The sequence below is a fragment of the Lampetra fluviatilis genome, chromosome 21 (assembly GCF_964198595.1).
Source record: "Lampetra fluviatilis chromosome 21, kcLamFluv1.1, whole genome shotgun sequence".
Taxonomy (NCBI): Eukaryota; Metazoa; Chordata; class Hyperoartia; order Petromyzontiformes; family Petromyzontidae; genus Lampetra; species Lampetra fluviatilis.
Window position 1 is genome coordinate 13169135 of NC_136295.1, and position 15592 is coordinate 13184726.

At 58.6% G+C, this 15592-nt stretch overlaps 1 protein-coding gene across 3 annotated transcripts in view; it reads left to right on the plus strand.

The window, feature by feature from the left end:
• LOC144938268 (neurobeachin-like protein 1) overlaps positions 1-13434 on the plus strand; it is a 55276-nt gene extending 41842 nt beyond the window's left edge. For 2 of the 3 annotated variants that reach the window (XM_078866127.1, XM_078866128.1), the window contains exons 33-56: positions 320-469; positions 1124-1281; positions 1773-1897; positions 2032-2155; positions 2294-2445; positions 2618-2751; positions 3201-3308; positions 3610-3705; positions 4206-4330; positions 4745-4885; positions 4992-5122; positions 5409-5518; positions 5796-5913; positions 6041-6138; positions 6420-6536; positions 6841-6930; positions 7043-7152; positions 7399-7571; positions 8082-8176; positions 8427-8543; positions 9641-9802; positions 10007-10155; positions 10403-10535; positions 10728-13434. In XM_078866127.1, the coding sequence (XP_078722253.1) occupies positions 320-469; positions 1124-1281; positions 1773-1897; positions 2032-2155; positions 2294-2445; positions 2618-2751; positions 3201-3308; positions 3610-3705; positions 4206-4330; positions 4745-4885; positions 4992-5122; positions 5409-5518; positions 5796-5913; positions 6041-6138; positions 6420-6536; positions 6841-6930; positions 7043-7152; positions 7399-7571; positions 8082-8176; positions 8427-8543; positions 9641-9802; positions 10007-10155; positions 10403-10535; positions 10728-10817 (3006 nt within the window). In that variant the 3' untranslated portion in view covers positions 10818-13434. Of the gene's footprint in view, positions 1-319; positions 470-1123; positions 1282-1772; positions 1898-2031; positions 2156-2293; positions 2446-2617; positions 2752-3200; positions 3309-3609; positions 3706-4205; positions 4331-4744; positions 4886-4991; positions 5123-5408; positions 5519-5795; positions 5914-6040; positions 6139-6419; positions 6537-6840; positions 6931-7042; positions 7153-7398; positions 7572-8081; positions 8177-8426; positions 8544-9640; positions 9803-10006; positions 10156-10402; positions 10536-10727 lie in introns of those variants that run through there. The other variant, XM_078866129.1, reaches the window with a different exon arrangement.
• The last annotated feature ends 2158 nt before the right edge of the window (positions 13435-15592 follow it).

Sequence of the window (15592 nt, forward strand, 5' to 3'; positions counted from 1 at the left end):
TTGCTTATATTTGTGAAATAACAAACTCTTATTTCTCGTGTAACGGACAGCATGTGCTTTATGAGCACGATAGATTTTAAGATTGCAATGGTTATAAGACTTGTGGCTTGTTGAGAGCGTTAAAGAACTTTTAACCAACTTTTATTCGCCCTTGAAGTACAGCAAAGCACAAAAGCAAGACGGATATTGCGAAGACGTCACGCCGTAACATTCGCGTACCCACGCGTCGCATTATAAACTAATCGCGTCGTCGTCGCGAGCCGTGCGTGGCCGGTCATCACCGGCGCTGTCCCCGCGGTGTCGTGCGGCGCCTCCGCAGGTGCTGCCGCTGATGAACCAGTTTGAGATGGAGCGCTTCGCCAAGGGCCACGACCGCATGAGCTGCTTCTGGAACTCGTGCTTCGATGCGCTCATGGGCTCTTCGTGCCGGCGTGACCGCCTCCGCAACGAGAGCCAGCGCAAGTTCCAGGTTCCCCGAACTCTCCCACCCGCCTCCCGCCGCCACCACCGCTGCCTTCTCTACCCACGTCCTCACGGCGCTGTTGTGCGATAAACATGCACTGCGAGCGAATCGCCTGTCGTGCGGATATTAGCCAATCAAAAAAGGGGGGTGTTTCACAGAACGCTATTCTAACCAATGGGATTACTTGATCTGTTGATCGCTTGCACATGAATCGACACAGTGATTAACTCGAAACGTATCGAGGCTCTAATGTGGTTGTCGGATCGACTGAGTAGAATCAATACAATAGACACCTCGATTCGGGGTCCGCAAGACCATATATGGGCAGGGAAACGCCCCTACGGGCAACGCCTACTTTCTTCTCATCACCACTGATCGGTGACTTCGTCAGGTGTCCGCTTTTAGTGGATTACAGCACCTTTAGCTTTGTTTGTTTATAATTTGGTGAAATTTTTTACGGTGCGCACGTAATTGGGAGTGTTTCCTGCGTAGTAGCTAAGCGCTGTACGACCACGGCTTGATATTCTCGTGACGGAATCCTCCTAGTCGTGTCCACGAATCGCGATCGTGACGCCGTCGTAATTTTCGGCGCTTCCGCGGCCAGCAAATCGTAGTTGACCCCTGGGCGTCGCCCCCCCCCCACCCCATGGCCGCGTGCAGGACCAGGTGATGGAGCCGTTCCGCCGGCGCACGCGCGGGGAGAGCGCGCGCTTCAACAGCTCGCTCAAAACGCAGGCGGCACAGCTGACCGCGTCGCTGCGCCAGTGGTGCCTCACCCGGCGCTACCTCTCGAGCGAGCGTGGACCCTGGGCCGACCCGTGAGTCTCGTATCCTCCGCCCCCCACCCCCCCACCCCCCACCTTGCCAGACAGGGCTGCCAGGAGAATCGCACTGCTGTCGATTCTGCGCTTCACAACGAAGGTCGACATTGTTTAAGAACGAGCTGTGCCCTACAAGAGTAACACAAGGTAGTCACGGAGAATATAACTAACAAAATAAATAAGCAGGCAATTCGACTCATTCCCATGTCTATTTCTCCATGTAAAGAATAAAGTTTTTTTTCCACACATCCCATCATCCATAATTTCAGAGAGGTCCTTTCCAATAAGCATCTCGCATTTCACCAGCAATGGTTCAAGCAAGCCCGACCGCTGATGACACTGAATGTGTTAAACCAATGCTGCTCGAAAAGCATCACTCCCAGAAGGCCATGGGGCCCATAAGGACACGCTCGCTTTACAGACCTCACATCGACTATTGATAAAAGTACCATGATGACCGTGATGGTGATGTTTGTTTGCTCACGCAGGGAGGCTTCCCCGATCCACTGGAGGCTGGCGAGCGCGGAGACCGACTCTGACATGCGCCTCAAGCTGGAGCCCAACCTCTCGTTCCGGACGCACCGCGAGTCCAGCGCGCTGAGGGATAACCACGGTGCGGTGGCGCGGCGTGGGGCGCGGTGCCGTGCCTGCACGGGGGCGAGGGCGGGTGCCGAGAGCGGTGGCCGACCGTGAACGGGGTTCATTCTCGTGCTGACCTTGCTTCCTGTGTCCCCCGCGACGACGCAGGCGCCCAGCAGGTGTCCGTGCCGGCAGACAGCCTCTCCCTCGTGGTCGTGAAGGAAGCCAAGGTAGACGAGGTGGACGAGGACAAGCTGGAGGACGAGGAGGATATCGCCCCCGTCGCCCCGCTGTGAGCACCGCCCCCCTCCCCCCACCAGCACGCTCGGCGTTCGACGGCACGGTGCGCGGCGTTTGCGTCGACTCGGCGGTCGACCGATCGTCTCGTTGTTTTATCGCGTGTCCTGCGCCGCCTCCCGCCCCCCGCCAGTGGAACCGGCGAGGGCGAGCAGAGCCAGAAGGAGAAGTTGGTGCTGGCCGAGGAGTGCCAGCTCATCAAGATGGTGGACGCCGTGCCCGGGCGACTGGAGCTCACGACGCACCACGTCTACTTCTACGACCTGTCCGGCGACAAGGAGGAAGGTGCGAGTGGGAGGGAGTGCAGACGGTGCTCGCCACTGTAGCAGCACTTGTACCAACAGTCTCTGTTGGCTGCCCGTCTTTGTGTGTGTGGGTGTACGTGTGCCCTTCTCTGGCCTGTCCTGCCACCCCCTGATGAACGAATGAACGAATGAGTGTTCATGTGCTGCCCCAGGCATGGGGTTGGACTTCAAGTGCCCGCTGTGGCAGCTGCGGGAGGTTCACCTCCGCCGGTACAACCTGCGGCGCTCGGCACTCGAGATCTTCTTCATCGACCAGACCAGCTACTTCCTCAACTTCACCAAGGAGGTGCGTGCCTGTGTGCATGTGTACACGTGTGTGGCACGGCGTGTGTGAATGCAGGTGGTGGATCTGCCAGTCATCTCGGTCAACTGATAACACCGTGACCTATTGCTAGCAAACTTTTGACACTTCACAAAGTCTCAAAGTGCACCTTGGCCTGGCACAAACACGTGCCGCTGTGTTCTGTTTAGATAGGTGGGAGGTATTAGCTTGTACTATGGTATGATCTACACTAGTACGTGGGAGACAAAAGTAGCCAAATGTGCATGTACCACACCACCCAGCTTCATGTCTGGAATGATTTCCGAAGGCTGTGACCTTTAAAGGTCACGGCCTCGAAATCATCCTGCAGCGGTTAGTATCGCATAACTCGGCTGCTTGGGTCCAACGGTGCAATCATGAAGGCGCGACTGACACTGGCGATGGTGATTATGATGGTGATTGTGGCACTGTAGGTCAGGAACCGGGTGTACAGCCGGATCGTGGGTCTCCGTCCCCCAAACCTGGTCTACTACGGCTCACGCTCCCCGCAGGAGCTGCTCAAGGCCTCGGGGATCACGCAGGTAGCGTCGCCGCGTCGCGCCACTGCAACCCGAGGCTGCTCGCAGAGAAAGCATCTCACCTCTCGTCTCTTGCCCCTGCGACTGTTTGTTGTTTTTGTTGTCAGCCTGCAACATTTCACATTCTGAGGCCACTCGGTCAAGTTGGCAAATGCCTCGAAGCAGCAGCAGCTTCTCAGAGTGTTTGTCCGTCTCCCTTCCTCCCTCCCCTCCCCTCCGTCCCCTCCCCTCCCTCCTTCCCTCCCCTCCCCTCCACCCACCTGCCCGCCACCCCCTTCCCCTGCTCCGTGCTCATATCCGGTAGAAATGGGTGAACCGGGAGATCTCGAACTTCGAGTACCTGATGAAGTTGAACACAATCGCTGGGCGCACCTACAACGACCTGGCGCAGTACCCCGTGGTACGTACGTGCGCTCGGGCTAGGCCCCGCACACGCTCCCATATGCACACACGCACACCCATACACACACTCTCATAGGAGGTTCCTCATCATCATTATCATCCTCGTCATCAATCGTGAATGACCCACTGCTGAATGAAGGCCTCCCCAAGTCGCCTCACCGTCATTCCGTGCCTGGCCACCTTTCTCCCCCCAGTGCTGATGTTTACACAGCACACCAGGCAATGACAGTCGCTCTTTATTAAAGTTTTGTTCTCATTCACAGAGCTTCATGTCGGGACAGCCTAGGACACAGCAGAGGAAAATCACAGATGTTTAATTTTTGGGAATTTATGTCTTTATTTACGCAGAGACTGTGTCTGCGTTTGTGAATGTGTGCATGTATGCGTGTGTGAATGTGTGCATGTATGTGTGTGTGAATGTGTGCATGTATGCGTTTGTGAATGTGTGCATGTATGTGTTTGTGAATGTGTGCATGATGCGTGTGCGTGTCTTTGCAGTTCCCCTGGGTGCTCAGCGACTACACGTCCGACGAGCTGGACCTGAGCAACCCGGGGGTGTTCCGCGACCTCTCCAAGCCCATCGGCATCGTGAGCGAGCGCAACGCCAAGGAGGTCAAGGACAGGCGAGTGGCGCTCCGCCACCCCGGCGCCCGCTCGGCCTCGCGGGGAGCCCCCCGCGCGACGGAGTCGCTCGTGGGGACGGGAATGGGAGGTTTGGGCTCGGTCGTCGGGTCGAGCGCAGAGTCGCGACCGGCGTTGCCTTGCGTCTAACTAGTGCCCCCTGCTCATTCCCGATTCCTCGCGGCCCATTTTGGCCGCTTCTCTCCCAGTCCCCAATACCGAGTGTGTGCTACCAATCTCCACGGGGACTCGCCCCTCTGCGTTTTTATTATTTTGTAATCCCGGCACTGAGCGACGTCCGGCGAGCCGCGCAGATCGGCTTGACGGTCTGTGTTCTCAATCGCTGACCCACGTTCTCAATCGCTGACCGGCGTTCTCATTCGGCGGTCCGCGTTCTCGCTGTCCACGTGTCTCAGGTACGAGAACTTTGAGGACACGACGGGCACGACGGGGAAGTTCCACTACGGCACCCACTACTCGAACGCGGCGGGTGTGATGCACTACATGATCCGCGTGGAGCCACTCACCACGCTCCACATCCAGCTGCAGAGCGGCAGGTGCGTAGCGCGCTCGCCACGGCGCCCACGCGTTTCAACCCCCACTCATTCACACGCTCACCACGGCACTCGCTCGCTACTCCCACCTTGTGATTATTGTCCCCAGGTTCGACTGCGCCGACCGGCAGTTCCACTCCATCCCGGCGACATGGCAGGCGCTCATGGACAGCCCCAATGACGTCAAGGAGCTCATCCCAGAGTTCTTCTACTTCCCCGAGTTCCTGGAGAACCAGAACGGTGCGTCGCCGGATTTAACGCTTTCCAACCACTGTTAAAAGTATTTGTGCGTTAGCTCCGTCCGCCCGTCTGTCCGGGGTCACAATAACTCTCGTAACGATGATCCAAGAGGGAGGTACTTTTGTGTAAGGCTGTGTCGCTTTTAGGATATCGCCCTCAAGAAAACCGGCCACAAACTTACCCGCAACTTGGGAGACAAAATCGTTACGTAGTTATCGTGTTGGCACGGGACACGGAAGCGAGTTTTGTCATTAACGCCGGTCGTTTTGCCCGTGGCCTTGTGCAGGCTTTAACCTGGGGACGCTGCAGATGTCCCGTGAGACAGTGAACAACGTCGTGCTGCCGCGCTGGGCCAAGTCTCCCGACGACTTCATCCGCAAGCACCGCGCCGCGCTGGTGAGTGTGGCCCTGCGTGACGCCGTGGATGACCGTGCGTGGGAGGGTGATGTTGGTAGGAGGGCGGCAATGGCGGTGGGAGAGTGGCGGTGGCTGGAGGGCGACGACGACGATGTCTCAACTCTTAAACATTACAAATTTTTCAGTGCTGTTTATTGCTGGCCACCTGGCATCGCGACCCCTCGCTCAGCAGCGGTATAAATACATAATAAAGCCCACCGTGGCATTGCCGAGTGGCTGTGAGAGAACGGAGCGTGCGTGCGGTGGTGCCCCACAGGAGTCGGAGTTTGTGTCGGCCCACCTGCACGAGTGGATCGACCTGATCTTCGGCTATAAGCAGCGGGGCCCGGCGGCCGTGGAGGCCCACAATGTCTTCTACTACTGCACCTACGAAGGTGAGTCCCAGGCCTCCTGGCAAACCGCGCTCGTCGGCGAGCACCGTCGTCATCAGTGGCGGAGGAGGTGAGCGGCGAGGTGTGGGTGGCGCGCGGTGTCTGAGCAGAGCGCGGTGTCGTGCTGCAGGCGCCGTGGATGTCGACGCCATCGAGAACGAGATGGAGCGCAAGGCGGTGGAGGGGATGATCAGCAACTTCGGGCAGACGCCGTGCCAGCTGCTCAAGGCACGCACGCGCGCGTACATGCACGTGCACGGGCACGGCCCGCACAATCACGCAGGCACGCACACTCGCACACACAGGTGCACACCGATACACACAACCACACAGCTGAACGCATATGTACACGCATTGATACACACATGGACACACACACAGTCGCACGTAGAGGTGCGCACACACGCACACAGTCTTAATCTTAAGTAAAACTCAAATATATATTTTGTGGTTGCCCAAATCCTGACGCCACGTTTGCTGTGCCGCGTTTTCTGTGCCGCCCCCACCAGGAGCCGCACCCGTCGCGTCTGTCGGCCGTGTCGGCGCTCCGAGCCCTCTCACGCACAGACACCTTCACCATGAATCTCTTCCTCAACACTTCCGAGCTCAAGACGTTCTTTGAAGAGGTGCCGTCACCCTCGCGCCAAACCCATCCCACCCCCACCCAGGGTCCCCCCCCAACCCCTCCCCTTTGAGCTGAGATTAAGATGAAAGAGCTGTTGACCGGAGAGATTAGCTTCGTTTGATGCCAGAGATAAACAAGAGAGCAATGAGAGACCAGGAGACAAGAGATTCGTCTGCTCTGTGTCTGTTCTCGTATTTGTTCCTTGGTGCTGCGTCCCCTGTATCCGTGTGCCTTTTCCCCCTTGTTCCTGTGTCCCCGTGTCCTCACGTGCCCGTGTCTCCGTGTCCCCCCCGTGCCGCCTGCAGGGCATCAGCGATGACATTCCCATCGTGAAGGCCGTGGTGCCGAGGAATCAGCCTCGCTCCTTCATCTCGCAGGGCGGCCTCGAGACACTGGTAGGTGCCACCCTCGGGGCCGCATCCGCGCCCCACGTACCCGGCAATCACTCGCTGCGACAGCGACGAGTTTTGTTCTGTGCCAGAGTGCGCGCGTGTGTGCACTGTTCAGGTGACGGTGAGTGCCAACAGTCTGGTGGGCGCGCACGGCTGGCTCCCCTACAACAAGAACATCTCCAATTACTTCACCTTCTCACGGGACCCTTCGGTCGCAAGCATCAAGTACGTCCTCTCCTTGTCCCCGTCCTGTGTCCCATGTGTCCTCATGTCCCTTGTGTCTCTTGTGTTCACTCTGTCTTACGGCCACCATATCCCATATGCCCCCTTTGCCATTCAAGTCTCTCATGTGCCACGTGTCCACCATGCCCCATGTGCTCACATGCGCAATGATTGAACGTTCGGTAGTTTTGTTAAATGGTTTACGTGTGTGTGCGTGTTTGTCCGTTGCACACGCTGTCTCTCTCACAGGACCCAGCGCTACATCACGGGCCCGCTGGCGCCTGGCCTGGAGGCGTCGTGCCGGCTGTATGCCGTCTCTCTGGACGGCAAGCTGCTGTTCAGCGCCGGCAACTGGGACAACAGCGTCCGCGCCACGTCGCTGGGCAAGGCGCGGCCCGTGGCGCACTACACCCGCCACATCGGTACAAAACCTCGCGACGCCGCTGGCGGCGGCGGGTTCACGCGTCTGCCAGTTCTTCCTCCTCGCCGCTTCGTGCCCGCTTCGCAAAGGGGTGTTATTGGTAGAGGCGGTCAGCTGACCAGCCACAATTCCTTCCTGTGTATTGGCTCAAGTCGGGGCAGGAGAGCCTCCTCCTTACCGAGGGCCGAACAAGGCTTTCAAATACGTTTGACATCATCGAACACCCCGATCACTTGCTACGAGCGAGTGCACTGAAATCAGAAGCACGGCGTTGTGGTCAGGTAGGAATACATTCCCACCCTGGTACCAGATTGGTGCGGCTCACGTGATCGCAGCGACAGATGAATGTCGCTCGTGTCTGGCCGTGGACCATGCGACGTCAGGTTTTCCCTGTAATTCCATCGATGGTTCCGTCCCGTTGTAACCGTGCCTCTGGTCCACCTCTGTCAGCCGGTGTCGGCGCCGTTGAGCCCGCCGTCTTTCTTGTCGTTTTGCCGCCCGCGGCGCGCAGACATCGTGACGTGCCTGGCGCTGGACGGTTGCGGCATCCACCTGGTGACGGGCTCGCGGGACACCACGTGCATGGTGTGGCAGCTCCTCTACCAGGTGCCCGCCACGCGTGCGCGCCATGTCAAAGCTGTTCCAACTGAGCTGCGCGCGGCCGTGCGCCCGCCTCGTCCATCTGTCACGGTCGCTCGTGTGAACGAGGCTCGTCCTGGCCCCTCGAGTTCTAACCCGGTGAAGCACGATAAAGTTGAAATTCGATTTGAAATGCATATTCTTGTCTGTCTACTACATAGGGAATCTCTTTCCCCGTGTGCGTGCGTGTATGTGCCCGTCTGCCCGTGTGCTGCAGGGTGGGATATGCGTGGGGTTGATACCCAAGCCGCTGCAGGTGCTGTACGGCCACACGGCGGAGGTGTTGTGCGTGGCCATCAGCACCGAGCTCGACATGGCTGTCTCGGGCGCCAAGGTGAGACACACGCAACATCGACAACATCAACAACAACAGAAGACGGCACCACAGCGCTTGTGTTAGGCTAGGTGCTTGGCAGGAGATCACGGGACAGGCCCAGGTGTGTGGGGTTAACTGGCTGACCGCTGCACCACCTGTGTTCCAGCACCTGTGTTCCAGCACCTGTGTTCCAGCACCTGTGTTCCAGCACCTGTGTTCCAGCACCTGTGTTCCAGCACCTGTGTTCCCCACTGCCACCTTGCTGGGTGTTCACTGTCCGGTACCCTAGAAGGCGAGGGTGGCTTAGGCAAGCACCATTCCTCTGCTCTCCTTTGTCCGACTCGATTGGCTTCCCGTCTACTACCGCTGTTTATTCAAATTCCTTGCCGTCGCTTACCAATCGCTCCATGCTCCAGCCCCGTCCTATCTCGCTTCTATTATTCATCACTCTGTCCCATCTCGGCCACCGCCTTCACAATCTCTTTTGTCCCACACCACGCCCCCCCCTCCCCGTGCTCAGTCACGTTTCTGCTCCTTTACCCTTCTGGCTCCCCTCCATTGGAATAAACTCCCACTCCACATCAACATAGGCCACTTCACTAAACCATTTTTCGTTTCTCTCTTAAGACTGATCTTCTTTCATTAGCCTATCCCTCTTACTTCCTGTCCTTGTCCGTAAAACATTAACCGTCCTCCCCCTTCCTTACCTCGCCCCTCCCTTTCCCTATCATCACCCTCCCTTGCCATCCATTCCCCTCCCCAATTCTCAAATCCCATCCCTTTTCCCCATCAGCCAATAACTAATGTACCATTTATAATTATTTGAAAGTGCTTTGACAAAGTCGCTATGTTAAATCCTCGATTAGATAACACTGCGACACAACGCAGCATGAAGCAACGGAGGCCCATCACCAACAACAACAACAATACGGAGCCCCAGGGGCAGCTGGGCGGCCAGGGCAGCACCAACGTGCCCCAGGGCATCCTCTGCTGGCCGGGTCCCTTCTTCATCACGTCATTGCTACTCAGCAGCGCGGGGTGTGCGCCGGTCATCTTCCCCGACTGTTCACCGGCGCCCGCCCGCTCACGTGTGTGTGTGTGTGCGCGCGCGCCAGGACGGCATGGTGATGGTGCACACGGTGCAGCGCGGCCAGTACATGCGCTGCCTGCGCCCGCCGTGTGAGAGCTCCCTGCCGCTGTCCGTGCCGGCGCTCGCGCTCTCCTGCGAGGGCCACGTCGTCGTGTACAGCACGCTGGAGGCCAAGGCCAGCCTCAAGGTGAGCGGCCCTCACCGTGCCCAGCCACGCTCGCTACCCTCTCACCACACTAATATCTGCCACGCTCATCATGCTCGCTGCACTCGCCACGCACACCACGCGCACCACGCACACCACACGCAGCAATCTGTACGCCGCGGCGTAGAGGGCGCTCTTTCGAAGGCAAGCCTGCCTCGTTGACTCGTGCGATGGCTGCGTGCGCAGGACAAGCACACGCTGCACGTGTACTCTGTGAACGGGCGGCACCTCGCCTCCCAGGGCCTGTACGAGCAGCTCACCGACCTGTGCGTCGCAGGGGACCACGTGGTGCTGGGCAGCATGCAGTGCAACCTGTCCATACGGCACCTGCACAGGTACCCGCACGCTCGCTCGCTCACCTGTGTGGGTGCAACAGACTCGCCCGTAAGGGTAGGTCGTGGTGGCAGACACGTGCTCACCCGCATGGGATAACCGTTATGGGTGGCACAGGCCCTCGCCTGCAACATCCACTACCTTTCCCCTCACCTTGCGATTCATCTCTTCCCATGTCCCCACCATGCCCCCACTTCCCCGTGCTCCCCTCCATTCCGCCCCGTTCCCCTACCTCCCCCGTGGTGGCAGCCTGGAGGAGGTGACGTCGCTGGCGATGCGCGTGCCCGTGCACTGCGTCTCCGTCACGAAGGAGCGCAGCCACGTGCTCGTCGGCCTGGCCGACGGCAAGCTCATCTTCGTGGGCGTCGGGCGGGCACCCGAGGTACGCGCACGCACGTAGTCACATACGTACCCATTCGCTCGCGCGCCCACACACTCGCACAGCCGCTCACTAGCACACAACCACGCACGCGGACTGCTGCTGTTGTTGCCAAGGCCCCACATTCCTCATTGCAAACGGCAACGTAAGCACGCGCCTTCCCACGCATGTGTGTGCGCGCGTGCGCCGTCACAGATCCGATCGGGGCAGCTGCGCAAGCTGTGGGGCAGCACCAAGAGGATGAGTCAAGTGTCGGCCGGGGAGACGCGGTACAACCCGTCGTGAACACGCTCCCCACCCCCTCCCGGCCAACGCCACCCATCATCGCCCCGCGGTTACGGACCCTCCGTCCGCAATGCCGCCACCGCGTGCGTGTGTGCGTGCAAGGCTTGTGTGTCTGCGTGTCTGTCTGTTGGTTGCCTGTGTTTGGAGGTTGCTGGCCGGGTGGCCGGTTGGCCGGGTTGGTGTGTGCTCGACAGCTGATCGGCTGCGTTCGATGCACAGGAAGGAGGATTTCTATCGTAATGGTTACATTTTGCACTTGTGGAAGGGGAGCGTGGAGACGTTGTAAACTCGCGTTCCAAGGAGCGGAGCGCCCCGTTGTCCGGGCTCGCTCGTCTCGTCTCTGAGCGATGATTTTTTCCCCGCCACGGATTCGCTGTCATGCAGCGGTAATCACGGAGCGGGCCCCGGTTCTGGCCCTCGCCGAACTCAACGGAGGAAGGCGGCGAGACGGTCGGGGCCGCGTCACAGTTTTGCTGCGCGCGACACAAATGCACTGGGATTTACACTGTAGAGGCGCCTATCACTTTCAAGTGTAATTATTATTTTTAATTGTTTCGATCCGGTTTTAAATGCAGTGAGGGCGAAGGGTTCCGCTCGCCCACCGGGTATTTTCCGCGCACGCACGCACACACACACCCCGTCACTCTGAGCAAGACGCGGCGCTCGCGCCCGGCCCGGGGCATGGAGCTGCCCTTAGCTCCGTGCCCGTCAAGGCCGCCCTCTTCCCACCGAATCTCAGCGCCGCCTCCCGGGCGAGGCCGAGCGAGCCGCGGTGCGGGCGTGTCGAGCCGCGGTGCGCAACGGGCCACCGACGCCGGGCGGCACGAGGCTGTGCTCGTCGCCTCCGCGGCTGCCGTAATGTTCCGTGGGGGGCGGGGGCCGTTTGTCGGACGCTGCGGCTGCCGATGTTATCTGCTCCCTAGCCGAGGGCATTTCCGAGCAAGCGCGTGCCGGGTTCGGGACGGGCGCGGGAGCGGTTGCGCGGCACCACGGTGACACCGGGGCCGCGCCGGGTGGGCGCGCTCTCGAGTGGGGGCGCCGGGGTTTGCCGCCCGTGCCGTGCCCCTCCCCCGCGCGTCCCGTCCGCTTCTGAAACGTCGGCCCCTCCCGGCCGTGCGGCCACGGTCACCGCTCCCATTATCCGAGGTTGCGGATGGAAGCCGTGCTCGCGACAAACTTAACAATGGTGTTCTCGAGGCCTTGCGCGCGGGAGCACCGCGCATCCTCGCTCTTGATGACCCGGTCATTGAAAAGAGCCACAAATAATTCACCCCCGTGCTACGTAATCGGTGGATACGTTTGTCACCCTATTGTGCATATGATTTGCATTGTCCACGTTTCAGTTAATCCCGAGCCCTGCCTGCCCCCCCCCCATCACCCCGGGTGATGGAGAGTGGACCGCACCGTTGTTGTCGCGACGGGCGAGGAGAGCGCCGCTGGAGGACGCGGGAAGTGGGACGGACACCAGTCGCGTCGCCGCCGTTAATGTGAAGGGGACAGAGTGGAGCGATGGGGAACGGCAACGGGGGAGGATGCTACAGCGAGCTCGTCGCTTCCCCATGCGTGCGCAGCAAGGACCAATTATATCGACGCGGTGTGCGTGTGTGCGCGCGTGCGTGTGCGGTGTGCGTGTGTGTCGACGGCGGTTCGAGGGCACAGAAGGCATCGCCAGCTAATGTGGGAGGGCCGCTCTGTCCGCATCATCGCAGCTTCGGTGTAGAACTCCACGAGTGGGATGGGGATGGGACCAGCAGGTTTTGGAGGTCACAAGGCGTCGATTGTGCAAATGCCGCCGGATCTGGCAAAAAGGGAAACGATGGATGGGCGCGGTGGTGGCGATGGCATCACCGGGCTTTTCCGTGGTGACCTTTCCAACGTAACCCCCGCGTGGGTTTTCGCGGTTGCTCCACGCAGCTCTGCTACGTATCTCCGGGTTGCGCCACCGTACGCCGATCAGCACGATGGACGCGTGGAGCGAACCGCCGGACATCGTGACGAGCAATGCGCGGCACAAACCGAAAAAGTGCCGGAGAACCTCTTCTTTAACTCGGGTGCCTCATCCATACCGAAAAACAGCCTCTCAAGGGGGGCGGGGGGGCACATGCAGAGCAGAGGCGGGGGGCGGGAGAGGGCCACACTTCCATTCACTGGAGAGGCTGGGACACCTCCCAGAATCGCTCTAGAATCGCCGCTGCCCTCTGCGTGCGCGTCTCCTTGTGCGGCGTGTACCTTGATACCTCGCGTGTCCTCGCAAAGCGCCGAGAGTCGGACCAAAAACTTGTTGCGGCCGGGCCCCGTGGAGGAGGCTGGAGGAGCACTTTAAGTTGGCCGTGCCCTTTCAGGTCGGGTTGTGAGCGGCGAGTTGGCGTGCGTCGGGGTTTCTTCACGGTCAGTCGAGGTGTCGGTGTGCAAGTGCGTGTGTGCGTGCTTCGAGGCGAATCAAGTTCAGGTGTTGTCTGCTGGGAGGCCGATGACTGCTTGGCCCGTCCTTATTTTATTTTCGTCCTGTACAATGAACTTGTAACGTTGGATTTTTTTTTATTTCTAATGAACCTTGAATTTTATGTATATATTGAAATATCGCGGTTTTAATAAAGATCTCTATTCTGTACAGCGTAACAAAGCGAGCCCCACGTGCCGTTCTTGAGATGCGTTTTCGTCGCCCGACGAGTGGGCAGAGGCAGGGCACGGCCCGAGAGGGGACGGGGGCCGGAGGTGGAGACTCAAGGAGGAGTGGCAGCCAAATGAGGGAATTCGCGCTCCGAGGGGGCGTCCACCGCCGTTTCGCGATGGAACGAAGAAACCCGCACGTGGAGGTGCTGGGTGGACCGTGACGTGTGGCGATGGCTTGGGGAGGCCTTCATCCAGCAGTGGATGGATCGTGGTTCATCATGAAGACATCGCAGCCACAGAGTGATTGTGGTGAATCTGTATAGTGGGTGAGTGGTGTCTGTGTGTGCCGTGAGTGTTTAGTGCGAGTGGTGAGTTTGTCGAATGGGGAGTATTTACTATTAGAATAAGCCAAGAATGTGTCCTGTACGTGACGTCACTCCACATGAAGTCCACTCCCCCGCGTGACGTCACTCCACATGAGGCCCACCCACCTCATTAATATTCATGAGTGAGTGGATTTTTACACTAACGCAAAGGAAGGTCGAGCTGAATTTAATAATTTATTACGCAAAGTCGCTTCAAACATGACGTTTCTATACAGAAAGTGACGGTAAAACATTAATCTACGCAGCACAGTGCTACATCCCTGCGTGACGTCACTGTAAAAGAGGCCCCCCCCCCTTAATTAATATTCATGCCCGCGTGTAAATTTACACGAACGCACAAGAAGGTCACGCACTCCACATGCCGCACCCCTCCCCTCATTAATAATCATGAGCGGGTGACGTCACTCCACATGCCGCACCCCTCCCCAATAACCCTTAGCGGGTGACGTCACTCCACATGGGGCACCCCCCCCCTCCCTCATTAATAATCATGAGCTGAACAATGTTTCTATTGAGTATTTCAGATTTACTGCAATTTACACCCGTCCTTGGACGGGCAAACAAGCTCGTTGTTTTATAGTGGGTGAGTGGTGTGGTGTGAGTCTTTAGTGGGTCGGTGGTGTGTGTGTGCAATGTGGTGAGCAGTGTTTGAGCTGTAGTGTGTGTGGTGAGGGTCTCGAGTGAGTGGTGCAGATGGTGTATTTTGATAACTTGTGGTTAATGTGGTGAGCGGTGAGCTCGTATGCCGGAAGAAGAGTGGTGGGTGAGTGAGTGCTGAGTTAGGAGGCTTGGTGAATGGTGAGTGGTGAGCAGTCGGCTGTATGAATGGTGAGTGGGTGAGTGGTGAGCTTGGAGGCTGGATGAATGGTGAGTGGTGAGCTTGGAAGCTGGATGAATGGTGAGTGGGTGAGTGGTGAGCAGTCGGCTGGATGAATGGTGAGTGGGTGAGTGATATGGTGGGCTTGGAGGCTGGATGAATGGTGAGTGGTGAGCAGTCGGCTGGATGAATGGTGAGTGGGTGAGTGGTGAGCTTGGAGGCTGGATGAATAGTGAGTGGGTGAGTGGTGAGCTTGGAGGCTGGATGAATGGTGAGTGGTGAGCAGTCGGCTGGATGAATGGTGAGTGGGTGAGTGGTGTGCTTGGAGGCTGGATGAATGGTGAGTGGGTGAGTGGTGAGCTTGGAGGCTGGATGAATGGTGAGTGGGTGAGTGGTGTGCTTGGAGGCTGGATGAATGGTGAGTGGGTGAGTGGTGAGCTTGGAGGCTGGATGAATGGTGAGTGGGTGAGTGGTGAGTGGGTGAGTGGTGAGCTTGGAGGCTGGATGAATGGTGAGTGGGTGAGTGGTGAGCTTGGAGGCTGGATGAATGGTGAGTGGGCGAGTGGTGAGCTTGGAGGCTGGATGAATGGTGAGTGGGTGAGTGGTGAGCTTGGAGGCTGGATGAATGGTGAGTGGTGAGCTTGGAAGCTGGATGAATGGTGAGTGGGTGAGTGGTGAGCAGTCGGCTGGATGAATGGTGAGTGGGTGAGTGATATGGTGGGCTTGGAGGCTGGATGAATGGTGAGTGGTGAGCAGTCGGCTGGATGAATGGTGAGTGGGTGAGTGGTGAGCTTGGAGGCTGGATGAATGGTGAGTGGGTGAGTGGTGAGCTTGGAGGCTGGATGAATGGTGAGTGGTGAGCAGTCGGCTGGATGAATGGTGAGTGGGTGAGTGGTGAGCTTGGAGGCTGGATGAATGGTGAGTGGGTGAGTGGTGTGCTTGGAGGCTGGATGAATGGT